Source organism: Sarcophilus harrisii, chromosome 5 (assembly GCF_902635505.1).
Source record: "Sarcophilus harrisii chromosome 5, mSarHar1.11, whole genome shotgun sequence".
NCBI lineage: Eukaryota > Metazoa > Chordata > Mammalia > Dasyuromorphia > Dasyuridae > Sarcophilus > Sarcophilus harrisii.
In genome coordinates, this window is record NC_045430.1 from 130,525,511 (window position 1) to 130,542,951 (window position 17,441).

The following is a 17,441-nucleotide window of genomic DNA, read 5'->3' on the forward strand; positions in this document are numbered from 1 at the left end:
CTGCTGTACAATTGCAACTTGCTAACCAATTTGGCTGACCAAACATGTTTCTGTAGATAGATGAGGGTCCAAATTAGAGCTTGATCCTTGCTGGGTATCCTTTACATTCTTATGACTAAGGAAACTTCCTTTCCTTAACTATTAGATGATCCTTGAGTTTTTCTTTCTGTTCCAATCTCAAACTTGAACTACTAGACCTTCCTAAATCAGGCCTGCCCCATCAACATACATGATGTATAGTTGTTTATATGTTATTAGATTCCTACTTAATATGTGAGCATATTAAGTGCTAAGGATACAAATTCAAGTGGAACAATTTCTGTCCTCAGGGAGCTTATAGTCAGAGTAGACATATACTATTTATAGGCATATACAAAATAAATATAATAGATACCAGGATCTGGAGATTACATAAGGCTTCGTGTCAAAAGTGGCTCTTGAGCTAAGTCTGAAGAGATATCTGATGTCTAAGTGAAGCATGACACAATACAAATTAAATTTAGAATTGTCTAGGCAATGTAAGACATGATGTGGTATTAAATACGTAAGACTTCCTAGAAGAAGTGCACCTTAAGCAGATTCTTTTTATGATGCACCCATGCCATAAAAACTCTTCTCCTCTGACTAAGAGCATTCTCAATGAACTTGAAAATTCCAGATACCAGTTTGATGTTAGAACTGTAGATAGTTAATAAAGAGTAGTCTTTTGTTTTATGATTTATTAGACTTTGTTATAATTATAGTAGCTTGAAAGCTTGTGTACGTGCTTTTCCTTGTACAAAGCAGATAATATACCTCATATCTTCTTTTTTTCCCACCTCCCTTAGCTTACTGAACAGCAACTTCCTAAGTGAGAATAGTCTGAGGAAGCATGCAAACAAAGCCTTTCTTTTGAGCTCTCAGATGGTTCCTACCTTTTGTAATATTCTAGGAAGAAAATGCTTTACTCCTGACCTGTATGGACATGTGTCTCTTATCTTATTTCCTCCTTTTATGTTATTTTTACCAAATTAGGTGAGCAATAGTCCTCTGTCAGAAGAGGCTGTGCTGGGCTTTGAGTATGGAATGAGCATCGAGAGTCCCAAGTTACTGCCTATTTGGGAGGCTCAGTTTGGTGACTTCTTCAATGGAGCCCAGATTATATTTGACACATTCATCTCTGGAGGTTAGTCGTAACATTGGCTACTACCTGCTGGATATATGGCACTTTGCCAATTACTAGCAGGAAATTTTTTGATTATTATTTAAAATGGATATACTTTTATTTTGCAAATACTATTTCCTGGAGCAGAAAATAGTACTATAGATTATTCATACTTCCCCATGCCCTGTTGCCATTTTCTATATTTAGGATTAAGGAGTTCATGTATCAGATGGTTGAGGACTGCTTTTTAATCCTTTATTGAAAAATATACTGTTAGCCCTTCTATATATTATTCCATTTGCTTGTAACTTGGATGTGACTAAATCATTATGTTTCATAGTATTGCCTTTCTTTGCTTTATACTAAAATCAGCCATTTATTATCCACTCTAGTGGAGAGATATACCGATATAAATAATTGAAAATTGCAAAAAAATTGACCCCATGGGTTTAAGGCTATGACCAGCCATGTACCTAAAGAATTCTATAGTAAATCGCTTTTCCCAAGTATATTAATTCATGGGAAAATGAGAATTCCCCATTGAGGGAACTAGAGCCTCAGTTTCTTAAAATGTAAAATGAAGGGGTTAGACTATGTCACCTCTAGGCTTCCTCCCAACTCTAAAGCCTATGATCCTATAAAATGCACTCCTATAGTATTAGTCTGTTGCCCAGATATATTAATCCTAGTGGGGCTGCTGCTTGTGGTATAATTCCTGCATCCATTTGCCTCAGTGCCCCAAGTAAGTTTTTGCTAACCCTGTTATTTTCAGAATTTAGCAACTGAAATCTGTTGTGAGGATTATCTCCAGCCTCCTGATAACATGGTAATTGGCAATGCCACTGAGTTATCATATCATGGTCATTCCCCATGTTTCTCATGGGTAATTTCCCCAGCTTTGGGAGGAGGGAGTGGTTCTGACTGCGAATCTAATGGGTAACAACTTCTGAGGTATATATATTTAAATAGTAATGTGGATAATTATAAATTGATTATTTAGATTAATATATGTAATAGGTACAATTACACAACATGTATTCTAATATGTATATACATGTATTTATATATAAACATTTTGTCTAAACTTGTAATTTCATCAGTATATGGATCTCCCATTGAGAAACTTCCTCTACCAATGTGGATGGGCATCTTCCTTTACAACATAACCTCACTTGCCAGGGGTGCCGAAAGGTCCATCTAGGATTATATAGTCAGTATATGTCAGAGAAAAGAACTTAACCCTAAGTCTTCCTCTCAGGCCAGTTCTTTCTATACTCTAACTCTCATGTCTGCATATGCCAAATGAATATTGGGAATCACCTGGAATTGACAGACATATGTGGCTTATCATTGGATCACTGGAAGGAATATTTTAAGTGATGAAATCACAAATTCATGTGGGTGATGAGATGTCATCTACCTGCCAGCAATATTTAAGATAGATGACAAATAAATAAAAGTGTCTAACCCTATTTAGGCTTCTACAATAGAAGTGTTCTTGGCCTGGAGTCAGAAAGACCAGGGTCAGACATTTATTAACTGAGTGATCCTTGGCAAGTCACTTAACTTCTATCTGCCTCAGTTGACTTATCTGTATAATGGGGATCACAAAAATGAATTGTTATGAAGATCAAACAAATTAAAATATGCAATATATGCCAGTTAGTATTTTAGCATTTTGCAAACCTTAAAGTACTATATAAATGTCAGCTGTTAGTTACCACTAATGTTTTAGGTTCTTTCTACTTAAGAACTTGGTATAAGAACTATGTATGTATTTCCTACTGGTGGAATAATCTTCCTTGTTCCAGAAGCAAGTTTGTTTAACTTTGGATTTTGTTTAGTGGTTGACTAGGCTCAGTTCCCATTTTCTTTCCTGCTTGGGGTTGATAGCTGGTATCTCTATCAATAAGACTATTTTTATTAAGCTGCCACAGGACTGAATAAACCTAATAAATTTTTTTTATTATAACTTTTTATTGACAGAGCCCATGCCTGGGTAGTTTTTTTTTTTTTTAAACAACATTATCCTTTGCACTCACTTCTGTTCCGACTTCTCCCCTAGCTCCCTTTACCTCCTCCCCCAGATGGCAAGCAGCCCTATACAAGTTAAATATGTCACAGTATATCTTAGATACAATATATGTGTGCAGAATCGAATAGTTCACTTGTTGCACAGAAAGAACTGGATTCAGAAGGTAAAAAGTTTACATTCATTTCCCAGTGTTCTTTCTTTGGGTGTAGCTGCTTCTGTCCATCCTTGATCAATTGAAATTGAGTTAGATCTCTTTGTAGAAGAAATCCACTTCCATCAGAATACATCCTCATACAGTATTGTTGTTGAAGTATATAATGATCTCCTTGTTCTGCTCATTTCACTTAGCATCAGTTCATGTAAGTCTCGCCAGTCCTCTCTGTATTCATTCTGCTGGTCATTTCTTACAGAACAATAATATTCCATAACATTCATATACCACAATTTACTCAACCATTCTCCTGTTGATGGGCATCTATTCATTTTCCAGCTTCTAGCCACTACAAACAGGGCTGCCACAAACATTTTGGCACATACAGGTCCCTTTCCCTTCTTTAGTATCTTTTTGGGGTATAAGCCCAGTAGAAACACTGCTGGATCAAAGAGTATGCACATAAACCTAATAAATTAAACTAGATTACTATATAAATTGCAGTTTTAATCAATTAAAATAATATTACTTTCTGGGAATTGAGGGGATTGTAGCATTTATTTCATTAGTCACATCCATGTTCTGCCAAGTCCAGTTCTCCTTTCCTGTATCTTTCACAGGTGAATCCAAGTGGCTTCTTCAGAGTGGGATTGTAATTCTCCTTCCACATGGTTATGATGGGGCTGGACCAGACCATTCTTCCTGTAGAATGGAGCGTTTCCTACAGGTAGGGTTGAATGTGGGTAACTGCCAAAACCAACAACAACAATAACAAAAACTCAAACAAACAAACAAAAGACCCAAATTCCAGGAGCTGCTTTTTCTCATAAGAATTTTTTGTTTTGATTTTGAAAACTGTTGAGTGCTGACAAATTCTGCAGACTGAAAATTAATGTCACCTACCTCTACCAGAGAGGTGCAGAGAGAGACATGATTTCAAGCATCACTAATATTTTGCTTGAACTATGCGTGTTTATGATGAGAATTATATTTTTCCATTTTTTTCATCATTGTTGTAAAATTGGGAACGGTCAATGAGAGGAGATTAAATTAAGTGCATGCAAAATAAGTATTTTTAAATAATATATCAACATATAAATAAACAGAATGTCAAAAATTATAATAAATGTTCTGTATATTTTAATATAAATGGGAGTTAACATGAGGATGTTTTGAACTAGGTAGGGTCATTTCCTACTGATGGCTTAGCAGACCTAGTGCAGAAAAATGCTTAGGCAGGAATGATTCTGAGATTCATTGGATTAGGATCTCTCTTGGCATTGTTGCAGTCTGAATATCTTTAATTCAATGTGCAAAGCAAGATTTTTAGATCTTTTTTGGTTGATTGGTTGAAATGACCCAAATCACATTTCCCTTGCTCAGGCCGCTTTTCAGCCATGGCAAGGGAAAAATTTTTAAAATTTAATATAAAACTAGAGTAAGGCAGCTGAAGAAAATAGACCACCAATATAATAGTTCACATTTGTGAAGCACTTGAAAGTTTACAAGACTCTTTAGATATATGAAAATATGATAAATACGGAAAGTCCAACTTTTATAAACACATACTTTTTGTCATTGCATAATTTTTTCCTCTTAATATTTTTGGGCTGATTACTATTCTAAGAACCCTTTATTAATTCACATTTTACTGAAGATTCTCTTCATCATTTGGTTAAAGACACCCATACTAATAGAGGTGATCCGTGGTAATCCAGAGCAATTAAAAAAGCAGCTTCCTCCCAAATTAAGCACTCTGCTCTCCTTTTTTCAGTTAACAAACTTTTTTTTCCTACCTCCCCCTTTGCTTTGAAGGAAAAAAAAAAGAAAAACCAAACCCTTATTAATAAAAATTCATAGTCATGCAAAACAAATTCCTACACATTGGCCATATCCAAATATGTATCTCATTGTATCTATCAACTCTCTCAGGAGGTGGACAGCATTCATCACTGGATTTGTTTGTTTGTTTGTTTGTTTTGAATAGGAGTTTATCCTATTGCATTGATTAGAGTTCTTAAGTCTTTCAAAGTTATTCTTTTTGTAATATTATCATTATAGTACAAATTGTTCTTCTGGTTCTACTCATTTTACTGTGCACCAGTTCATACAGATTTTCCCAGGTGAAATCATCCTTTTTAATCATTTCTTATGGCACAATAGTGTTCCATTATACTTATATGCTATAATCTATATTCTAATTGGTGGGTGCTCCTTTAGTTTTCAGTTCTTCACTACCACAAAAAGAGGTTTTATAAATATTTTTGTGCATGTGCAATCTTCTTTCTTTGATCTCTTTGAAGCATAGATCTAGTAAGCACAATTTAGTAACTTTGGGGGTATAATTCCAAAATAGCTATCCTAATTTACAGTTGCACTAAAATTCTGTTAACGTGCATGGTTTCCTCTTGCATCCTACCATCATTTGTCATCTTTCTTTTTTGTTATCTTTGCTGATCTGATTCTTTGAATTGTTTTAATAGTCATTTTTCTAATTTTTAATGATTTAGAACTTTTTTTTTTTCATATGGCCATTGACTGTTATTTTGGATTTCTTTCCTTGAGAATTGCCTAGGCTTATTGTATGACCATTTACAGTTGGAGAGTGAGACCCCTATCTTTTGAGTCAGGAGATTATGTTCAAATCTTGCTTTTGGTACTATTCCTATGACATTAGAAAAGTCATTTAAATTCCTCATCTCTAAAATGAAGATGTTGGAGTTGATGACTTCCCGGGTTCCTTTTCCCCTCATATTGTGATACTATGATATAACCTTTGCCTTTCATTTATGCTTGTCCCATAAAAGAAAAGTGCAATTTCAAGAGAAAAGCCCTTAATTAAAGAATCATAAATATATTTTCTTTATAAAAAGTGTCACTATTTGTATGTTAGAGTAGGATGGGTATTTAGTTAATTTTCAAAATGACTAATAACTTTGAAATGTTTGCTTTTAAGATTTTCATTTCTTTCAAGTTTCTTTTTTTTTTTCTTTTTTTTTTTTTTTTTTGGTTATGAACAATTAGTTGGGCAGTCCGCTTTAATTTACAATGTCTTTTCATAGGATTGGAGATAAAGTGAAACTTCAGTAAAATGCGCTTAACGTTTTAGTCAAGCATGTCCTCAGTGGCAATTGCCAGAGTTCACTAAGTGCCAAACATGTCATTGTTGGCTTTAAAATTATAAGTCAAGGTAGTTAGAAGAAAGCAGAAAAATGGAATGAGGTGGGGAGAGACAACTGGATAGAGGACAAATGGTTAATGCTCTCTCATTCTCATGTCATGACATCAGAACTAATTTCAAGTGACCATTTAACAATAGGGAAATTTTTTCCTCTAACTCTTATTCTCCTTCTTCCTCCTCAAAGGGAGAAGGTGATTAAATGGGAGGAAAAAGTGATAATGAGTACATGAATGTGTTTCGGGGTGTGGTGTATGTGTCAAAAGTGAAGAAATGGGTGGGGGAGAGGGTGTCCTTTTTCCAAAGAAAGTAGGTCTGCTTTGTTTGTCCTATTAACTATGCTTTTGCTGTCAGTTCATTACATATATATATATAAAATATATATAAATTTTGCTTCTTAGTTTCTAGATGACCTAAAGATTGAAGACTATATTAGACTTTAGCTTTCCTAAATGTAGACTAGAGCCTGGGATAATTTGAAGGATTATGTACAATGTAGAGCTTTGTTTGAAGGAGGTGAGCTTAATTATTAAAATTATCCTTATGATTCAAGGTCTTAAGTTCTTTCCTTTTTATTTAACACTTTATATTTACATGCTTTAAACTAGTGGTCTCTCCTATAAGTTTCCTGCAGTAATTAGGAAAGCCCCCCAAATATCTCCATATTTGAATATAATTTGCATATATATTTTATAGACCAGATATGTTATTCTTAGGCAATTTTTTTTCCTTAGGCAATTGGGGTTAAGTGACTTCCCAGAGTCACATAGCTAGGAAATGTTGTATCTGAGGCCAAATTTGAACTCAGGTCCTCCTGACTTCACAGCTGATGCATCCATTGTGCCACCTAGCTGCTCCATTCTTAGGCAATTTTAAAGTTTAATTAGATTTATGTTATCATTTGTGTATTTTCTACTTTTCTTTTTGTCCTCTTGTAATTCATGCTGTTTTAAATTCTCCACACTAAAGTAAAACAGGAAAGAGGAGGTAGTTACACAGAACTAGAGGGAGATAGAAAAGGACTATAAAGAATTTTAATTGAAGCACTGAATGCTTTGGGGCTATATTTTGAAAACCGGTTCTTTAGACCAATATCAGCTTCTCTTTTCAGGGATCATTCCATATTATGGAAGAAAAAAATGAAATATTATTTTCCTCCCTCTTAAAAATGGAATTTGTAATTGAAAATATTGATGGAGCAGTTTTTCATTTTATTATTTTCTTTTTTTTTCCTTCACTTTTCAGATGTGTGACAGTGTGGAAGAAGGCGTGGATGGAGATAATGTCAACATGTTTGTGGTGCACCCGACTACCCCAGCCCAATATTTCCACTTGCTTCGAAGACAGATGATTCGGAACTTCAGGAAACCCCTCATTGTTGCATCTCCAAAAATACTACTTAGATTCCCTGTAAGTAGGAAAAACCTGGCAAACACAGTCTCTATTATTTCTTTACACTTATTGGCACACTTCCATTATTCTCTTTCCCAAAGTTAATTCATTTTCTGAAGGATTTCTAAAGCTCTCCAGAATTGTTCAACTGATTCCATTTCTTTACATAAGTATGGAAATATACTTAGTTCTCGATTATTCTTTGTGATGATGGAAAAGGTCAGTCTGGATAAAATTAGAGTGATTAGTTAACTAGCAGTTTAGTTGGTTAACTATCTTAAGAAACTGCTTGCAAAATTCTAGTTCGTGCATATATTGATCTATTGATTTTTAATATTCTAATAGTAGACTTGGAGCATATTGAAGTAAGTAGGTGTTATTAATACTTTTAGATGAGTTTATAGGGTTTAGATGGGAACCAAACTATTTAAGTAGAATCTTGTTTTAATAAGCAGAGATGTCATAAAAAGGAAGTCTGTTATTCTATGAATTCACTCACATTCATGTGCAAATTGATTGATATCTCTTTCACCTCTCAGAGGTAAGTACACTCAGAGGTAAGTGTATTCTTATTTAAGCCAACAAATTTCTAATTGAGTGGAAAATCAAGTGTAGCAGAAAATTTCAAACAGTATCAAGGATAGTGTTTTTGTTCAAAGCCAGCACATAATATAGGCTGGACCATTTGCTTTTCTATGATGGTCCTGTATTTAGTATATTCTCTTTTACTTATAAGCCTCCTGGTTCTCTGAAAGCATCACACCTTTTCCCAGGATTTGCCATGCAATCGAAAGCAAGGAATGCTTCAATGGTGCTTCTGAGAAGAGGTGGCAGGAGATGGGAAAGAAGTGGCAGCTATAGATAGAGATAGGTATTTTTTTCTAGTTTGGGGAATAAAGTTGATACTTAGATAGCACCATGAATGTGACTCACACTTGAATTATTTTATCAATAATCATGAGACACTTAAGTCCTTCCTACATTTTTTCACCCAGAGATCCTGTGTCCAACCAAATGCTCTTTCAGATATTTGGTTAAGATTAGGGTAATGTTATTTAGCTAGAGAAGAATGCAAAGCTCATTAGATCATCTAGGAATCAAATTTCCTGCCTACTGAAATAGTGTGGAAGGGACATGCCAGAGATACTTTGCATAAAACAGAGAAGATTCTCCTTAGATCCTCCCATGGCTCCTGGTACAATAAGAAATCTATTGGAAGATGAAGTTAATTTGTGAGTAATTGTGCTGCTATTTCCAACATATAGGAAGGGCACTATTTATCTAGTTTATTTAGTGGGAAGGAAAGCTAATTAACATTGTGTTGATGAGCATAAGACTGGCTATTATTATACTGTTGTTTTTGGACTAAACCAGATTATCTGTTAAGGGAAAAATACTTCTTGGTAAGCCTTTAGAAAATAGAGAAGAGCCCAGATCCAGAGTTCTTCTGGACTAATTATTTTCTTTTCTTATGTTCTATGGATTCCGCTCTGAGGGGTAGATGGGGATGGAACAGTTTGGTTATTCTTGGCACTTTTCTTGGAGGTGGGTGGGGTTCAACCACCACAACTGAGAGTTTGTGGTAGTATAGCTAGAGCTTAGGTTGCATATGTGACAACTTCATTAATGGTGCTGTTTTGAGAACTCCAGTTTGTTATATAACTTTGTCTTCCTAGTAGAAATACTTTTGACTATGTGATCATGTTTGGGTCACAGACATTTTATTGTAGAATATTCTTATATTTAGAAGTTTGCCAGAGCTAGCTAAGAGCAGTTCAGAAACCACTTTCCATTGAGCATTAATACACTGGAAATCAACAAATGTTGTAAATCAAGGTTTAATTTATTGTTTTGTTGATTATCTAGAATTAAGAAAGAGATGGACAAAATATTAATGATGCAGATTAAATATAAAAGTATGCCATGTTTATATTAACCACCAACACTACCTCTGGAGAGCCAGATAGATGTTAAACATTTCCCAGCACAATATCATTTATATTCTTTTCAGGTTAGCTGGCTAAGATTTCATTTGAACTTACATCTCATGGATTAGAAAATTCAAATGTATATTCAGTTCAAATCTTATTTAGATCAAAAGCATCTTAGTTTATTCTAATATAACTTATACTGCTGTTTTTTTCTTCTTCAGGCAGCTGTGTCAAGTTTTCAAGAAATGGTACCAGGGACAACATTCAAGCCTGTCATTGGTGATTCTTCTGTAGATCCCAAAAAGTAATTTGATTTCTATTACTTATAAAGTATTTTAATGAGCAGAAAAACCAGTAGAGGATAAGAAATTCAGAATTACTGAGATTTAGCAATAGGATGTGTGTGTGTGTGTGTGTGTGTGTGTGTGTGTGCATGCGAGTGTGTGCGCACGTGCGCACTGTTGTATTTTGTTTTAAATTTATTGTGTAAAAAAATCTATTATCCTAAAAGAGTCTGTTAGCAAAAGAAATGAAGAAAATTTCTCCTTTTTTCCTATGCTTTTTTCTTTTTACTATTACCACTTGCAGGAACAAGTATTTTAGAAAAATTAATCAATTAAATTAAAAATTAATTAATTAAAATAAAGAGCAAAATTATAATGTAATCCTTTTATAACACTAACATTGTCAGATAGGACTAACATCTTTGTTATAATCTAACAAGTTTGAAGTTGGTCTTTTGTTTTATATAATTATTATATTTTCTAGGCCAAGAATAATAATGTGTTATACTAGTATTTTATTGTAATTTCACTTTTGTAAAATATGCAACAAATACAAGAGTTTTTCTAATTTAGGGGCTTTGGGAGAGGGAGATATATATTAACCTATTTATATAAACATAAATAAATGTGTAAACATTTTATTAAATTATTATTATTCTGTCACTTATCAAAGAATGCTTATATAGTAAGTATTAGAGCTACAAACAGAAAAACAAGGCAGCTCACATTCTAATAGCTAGCTATTAATAGCTTTTGTACTAGTATTTTGTACTAATACTTTTGCTAAGCACTAGCTTTTTGAGTAATTTTAATAAGGACATTTTGTATCTTAAGAACAAAGTACTTATAAGTACTTTAATAAATTCTCTTTGCCTTAAAGATATATACCTTTCATATCTTGCATTGAAGTTGCCACCCCACTCTCCTTCCCCACTTTCTTGTAAGAATAGAAAGTAAAAATCAGAATCATCTGTGGACATGAACTTAATTATCTAGATCAAAGATTTTTAATTTCTGTTGTGTCCAAGACTACTTTGACCTTGGTGAAACCTATGGACCCTCTCTCAGAATAATGATTTTAAATGCATACGATAAAAAACAATTATAAAGAAAACCAATTACATTGAAATAAATTTGTAATTTTTTTTCTATCTAATTACTTGAATCCCCTGAAATCTGAACTCCCTAAATGAGAATGCTGTTCTAAATAGAATCTGGTCTCTTAGCTTTCATTATTACTTACTAATGTATTATCTATGTGTAGGTTATTAGAAGTCAGGCCTCAAAAGCCTTTCTTACAAACACCTTCCATGATGATAAGAGATTCAAGGCTTGTATCCTGGTGTCAAGAGCTCCCAATTTATGCCCTTTCCCACACTTGTTGTGCTCTATTCCCAACTCCACAGCTGGAAACACACTTGAGACAAGTTCTGCCTTTCCTACTACACTTATCCACAGCCCCCAGTCAGCTTTCAGCCTCCTTTGTCACAAAACCCAGTGCTCTTCTGTCCCTTTTCTATAACTATCACAATGCATGAGGTAGAGAGGTGAAGAATAATGGACAACAACTTGTACCTCCTGCTTCCAGCTAGGCAGCATCCTAGTTATCTGATGTAAGGTTCTTTTAAGACAGCAGGTAATCATTTCCTGGAGAAGGGAAAATTTAAAATAATGAAGGCCAAAAAAATACAGCTGAGTATATGATGTGAGCCCATTTGAATGATGTCTTATTGTTTTATTAGCTAAATATTTAAAACTTTTTTCTTCCTTTGAAAAGATATGATTTGTTTATACTTTAATCTGTAGTTAAGAAGCACTTATTTAATATTTATTATGTACCAAGTATTGTGTTAAGTACTGGGGATGCAAAGAAAGGCAAAAATAGTGGTTACCTTCAGGGGACTCAGTCTCCTGCAAAAACAATCTGCAAACAGCTATGTTCAAATAAGATATACTGGAAGTAATTCTAGAGGAATATCTTCTGTAGTAAATCTTAAATTGTTGGGAGAATTTAAAAATTTAAAACATAAAGATATACACAATGATTACAATAACATGAATCAAATAAACATGGATAGATAGCAATTGTATATGCTAATAGTAAATATTAGCACCAAACTCTTAAAGGCAAGTCACAAAGGTCTTTCTTCTGTTAACTGATAAACTTTTTGGGGGTAAGGAAGAGAATATATTTTGTAGAAGGTTTTTCTTTGGTGTTTTGGGGAACTATCTGCTGTGTCAAACAAATTATGTCAATACCTTTCATACAAAAAAACCCCAACAAGGTAAAATTTAGGGAAAATATATATATATAGAAATGAATTTTTTTTTCTTTTATGCTCCTTTCTCCCCATCTACCTTTTTCCTCTTTCTACCCAACAGTGTTAAGAGCATAATTTTCTGCTTTGGTAAACATTTCTATGCTCTGATGAAGCAAAGAGAAACTTTAGGGAAGAAGAAAGATGAGACTGCTATCATCCGAATAGAAGAGCTCTGCCCATTTCCACTGGAAGCATTACAGCAAGAGTTGAGCAAATACAAAAATGCCAAAGGTAAAGTTTTTTGGGAGAGCAGATTTTCAGGAAGAGCTGTCTGACTTCGTTACTTTCTTTCCCTTATATACCCCTTTATGCCCCTTTATTTTTATGTTCAAATGAATATGAACCTTTCTAGGACCTCTCACAAGTATTTCCTGATTGCCTAGATCTCTAAATAACATAAAGTACTTTCAATTTGCCACTAAATTCTATTTGCTAGAAATATCATGGCGAATTTAAGCATTGTATCTTGCTCATACAGAAAATTTACTTTTTCAAAATAGTAACATTAGGTTATGGCTACACTTGCCTATATTTGTGACATGGTGGCAGTAGAATTAAAACATAATAACATCTTGCCAAATCTTCTATTTTTTCTTCAATCCTCCCACACCACCCTCTCTCCACACTTTTTAAGCAGAAAACTATCTCTTACTTTACTGAGGAAAAGAGGCTGTTTGCCAAGAACCCCATTGTTACCTAATCTCTTTCTCAAAATTTTATTATATTTTTCAAAATTTTCTAATCCTTTGCTCCATGCAGTCTGTGATGGCACTTTTTGCTAAGGCCAACCTCTCCACTTTTAATCCCCTCCTTTTTTGCCATTTCTGGGAGATTGCCCTTTTGATGTACCCCTTTCTCCTTCACTTTCAATGTCTTCATATATCCTGGACCCTTCCATGCTGCCTACAGACACACCCAGGTTGTCATCATTCATTTAAAAAATGGCACACTATCCCTTCAAACTATCATTCCTTTTTCCTTTTTTTTTGGTCTGGACCCAAAATGTCATTGTATATTGGAACTGCCAGTGAAAGAACCCTAAAAGCACATATCATCAACTCTTGCAATTTGAATTTTAGAACATTGATCCAGACACTAAGAGGTTAAATGACTTATCTAGACTCACATTATTGGTCCAGAAGTAGTACTTGAATCTAGATGTTCCTGACTCCAAGACTGAGCCTCTATCCAAATGCCATACTATTTGTATTAGCCTATCACTTTACTCCCTTACACAGTCAATTCCCTAGAAAAAGACATGTAAGTACTCCATTCTGGATGACTTCTCTAAAGTATTTTACACTATTGACTACCTCTTGGATACTTTTTTCCCTAGCTTTAAAGATACTGCTCTCATCTGATTGTTCTACTTATCTGAACCTATTGCTCAATTTCCTTTTCTATGCTGTCCTTCTAATCATGAATGTCCCTTCAAAGCTTTTTGTGGCCCTCCTTCTTGACTCTTTCATTCTCTTTTGGTGAGCCTTAACTTCCATAGTTTCAATTATCATCTAGAGAAATATTCCCAAATTTATAAACCTAGCATTAATTGCATTTCTAAAATCTAATCCTAAATGTCATCTTTGCCCAGACTTCTCAAAGATAGCTCAAAGTTCACATGCTTAAAATTCATCTTTTTGTCTAAATCTGTCCTTCCAAACATCCTTATTTCTATTTAAGGGAACAATCATTCTTCCAACTACTTCAGCTAACAACCTTGGAATCATTCTTAGCTCCTAGCATGGTGTCTGATACATAGTAAGTGCTAAATAATTTTCTGTTGATTCATTCTTTAAATGATTCTTGACTCCTCTCCCATAATTAGTCTCTCCTGTACACTCACACTACTATCTGCCTGCTTTAAATGCTCCTCTATCCTTCTCACACAGCTCTACTCAGGATTATGGCAGCAACCTTTCAGAATGTTCTTCACCCATCCACCAGAACATCTTCCTAAAGCACATGTCAGTTCTCTGCTCTAGCATCTTCAGTTATTTTCTCTTGCTTCTATAATTAAATTCATCAGTTTAGCCTTTAAAGCTCTGTAGAATCTTTATTTTTCTTAAAATAATAGCTTTTTATTTTCAAAATATATATAAAGATAGTTTTCAACGTTCACCCTTGCAAAACCTTGTGTTCCAAATTTTTTCTCCCCTTTTCCCCATCCCCTTCCCTAGTAATCCAATATGTTAAACATGTGCAGTTCTTCTATACATATTCCCATAATTATCATGTGCAGAATATTTAAAGTTCTGTTTCAACTTAACTTTACAACTTATTTCCTACTATTCCATTATACACACTGCGCTTTGGCCCATCTGGCCTTTTTCTGTGCCTTGACTTGGTGTTCCTCCTCCTGCTTTTTGCCTTTTCATAGGCTATCCAATGTAATTAAAATGTATTCCCTCTTCCTTCTTCTTAAATCTTTAGCTTTTTTAAGGTTCTTTTTAGGAATTACCTCCTTCAGGAAACCTTTCCTGACCCACTCAAACCTCTCCACCCTCTGACTAAGATGTTGATGTTCTTTCTCTTCTCAAATAATTTTGCTTACTGGTTTATATATTGAATCCTCTAGTAAAATGTTGTTCTTTGAGGGCAGATAATTGCAGCAGGAGTTGTTTTGTATCCTCAATGCCTAGCATATTATCTTCCCCATGGTTAATGAATGAATTGAACATAGCCAAAAAAAATAGTCTCTAAAAAATGGCCATGAAACAACCAAAAGAGATATCAGAAGTTCATGAACTTTACTTGTTAGAGAGACCCTTGTTCTCTCTCTCAATTCTCTTTACTCTTTATACAATTCTAATTCATTGTACTATCCAGTATCTAGATCCCCAGAAAAGGGGAAAGAGCTTGTTTCAAGCTGCAATTAGAAGCTGTGTCTTACAAGTTGACAAAGAGAAGAGACAGAGAGGGACACAGAGACAGACAGAGAGACATACACATCTAGAGACACATACATACACAGAGAGAAAAACAACTCAAAAAGCTTTGCTGTAATAGAAAGAGCACCAACTTAGGCAGCAGTTGAACTGTGTTTATTTTTTATTGCCTGCTTCTGGGATCTTGTTGGGCAAGTAAATCACTGGTCTTTTCAGGGCCTTAATTCCTTTGTAAAGTGAGGAGTAAGGACTAAATGGCTCAGAAGCTTCCATCTAGCTATGTATCTATAATCCCAAACTCAAGAATCTGAATACTACTTAAGAATGGGAACAATAGTCCTTCATAACCATTGAGGGCATTATTTGCAATGAAGTTTGTAATGAGCCAACAAAAGATGACCAGTGATGTCCAGTCCACCCTCTTTAAAAAGTGGATAATACATTTTATAAAGATTTCCATTAAAAATGGTTAAAATAAGTGTTGGTGATTAAATGAGTACTCAGCAATCCAAGAAACTTGTCAAGAAAGAGCTTGGCAGTTCCAGTTAACTGAGATTTTTCTGTGGTGCTATTGCACTATATAATAAGGACCTCAGCTAACTTTTCAGGGTCACACAAGCAATAGCGTATCATTTTGAAAAGGGATGCATGTGTGTGGACATGATGAATTGATGGGAAGCTCTTTCCCCTGCAGATTTTATTTGGAGCCAAGAAGAGCCACAAAATATGGGTCCCTGGTTTTTTATCTCCCCAAGATTTGAAAAACAATTAGCCTGCAAGGTAAGACTTTTGAATTTTGCTTTAGTTTGTTCTGTATTTCTAGAGTATCTAGAAAGAAATTTAATCATTGCTCAGTATTTAAACTGTTTCTTAATATGTATATTTACAAATTCCAAGAAGCAAACTGGCATTAAAGATAGCTGACCTTGGAGTTAGAAAGATCTGGCTAGAACTCCTATTCCTGACACGTTCTGGCCTGTGTGGTGCTAAACAAAGTATTTATCTTTCAGTGCTTCTGGCAATTCTCCCAAGTTGCAGAGCAGGGGCCAGTCTGTGGTGGTGTTGGGAGTTTTCTCCCTAGAAATTCCCTCTGCCAACAAAATCACAGGGCTGATCCTCCAAAAAAATTTCACACAGGCTAATCCTTCTTTCAAATTAGAGGACTATAGAGTCATTTATCAAGCTATTTATATGTGTATATTGGCAACATGTCCGTAAAATCTTTGCTGCCTCTATTGTGTGATTGCTCAGGATTTCTTGACCCAGAAATAGGGTTCCTGAGCACTATGGGAACAAGGTGATCTAGGTGAACTGAATGACAGAATCTGTATTATAAATTGTGCTTAACTTCTATAGTTTAACAGCAGAAAAATGGGGAAACCAACAACATTTACTCTTCGAGGGCTGGCTTTAAGATTAGTACATGTCTAAGACCAAACTGCCTGCCTATCTATCTATCTATCTATCTGTCCATCCGTCTGTCTATCTATCTATCTATCTATCTGTTCTGAGGGAAATTAGAAATTTAAAAATTATGTTCTTCATTCTGTTCTGACAAATTATTACTATATAATTATAGTATAATATATACTCTCTATGCAAATATAGTATATACTACATATGTGGCATAGTATATATATAGTATGGTAATTATAGAGTAATTATAACTAATACTAATTATTAAAGGGTTTCTAGTTTGGTTGGTACACATGTATTTTTAAGTCTAAAGTGAAATTTATTTATTTTTTGGTGAAACAATTGGGGTCTAGTGACTTGTCCAGGTTCACATAGCTAGGACGTGTTAAGTGTCTAAGGCCAGATTTGAATTCAGGTCCTTCTGACTCTAGGGCTAGTGCTCTATCCCTTGTATCATTTAACTGCCTCTGAAGTGAAATTTAAGGAGAACCAAATTTAAACCAGACTCAAAACATTTACATACACAAAATGTATATATATATATATGTGTGTGTGTGTGTGTGTGTGTTTGTGTATCCAGATTTGAACTCAGATATTAATACATACACATGCAAATACCTGTACACATACTCACATACACACACAGATACATAGATGGGTAGATGCACATACATCCAGTAGCTAAATGGCACAGTGGAGGGAGT

General features: G+C 34.5%; 1 protein-coding gene across 1 annotated transcript in view; it reads left to right on the plus strand.

Moving 5' to 3' along the window:
- The window catches only part of DHTKD1 (dehydrogenase E1 and transketolase domain containing 1), a 66,806-nt gene that overhangs the window by 46,457 nt on the left and 2,908 nt on the right, over positions 1-17,441 (plus strand). The window contains exons 11-16 of the mRNA XM_031938582.1: positions 1,015-1,165; positions 3,951-4,057; positions 7,754-7,918; positions 10,053-10,135; positions 12,498-12,667; positions 16,016-16,101. Of these exons, the coding sequence (XP_031794442.1) occupies positions 1,015-1,165; positions 3,951-4,057; positions 7,754-7,918; positions 10,053-10,135; positions 12,498-12,667; positions 16,016-16,101 (762 nt within the window). The remainder of the gene's footprint in view (positions 1-1,014; positions 1,166-3,950; positions 4,058-7,753; positions 7,919-10,052; positions 10,136-12,497; positions 12,668-16,015; positions 16,102-17,441) is intronic.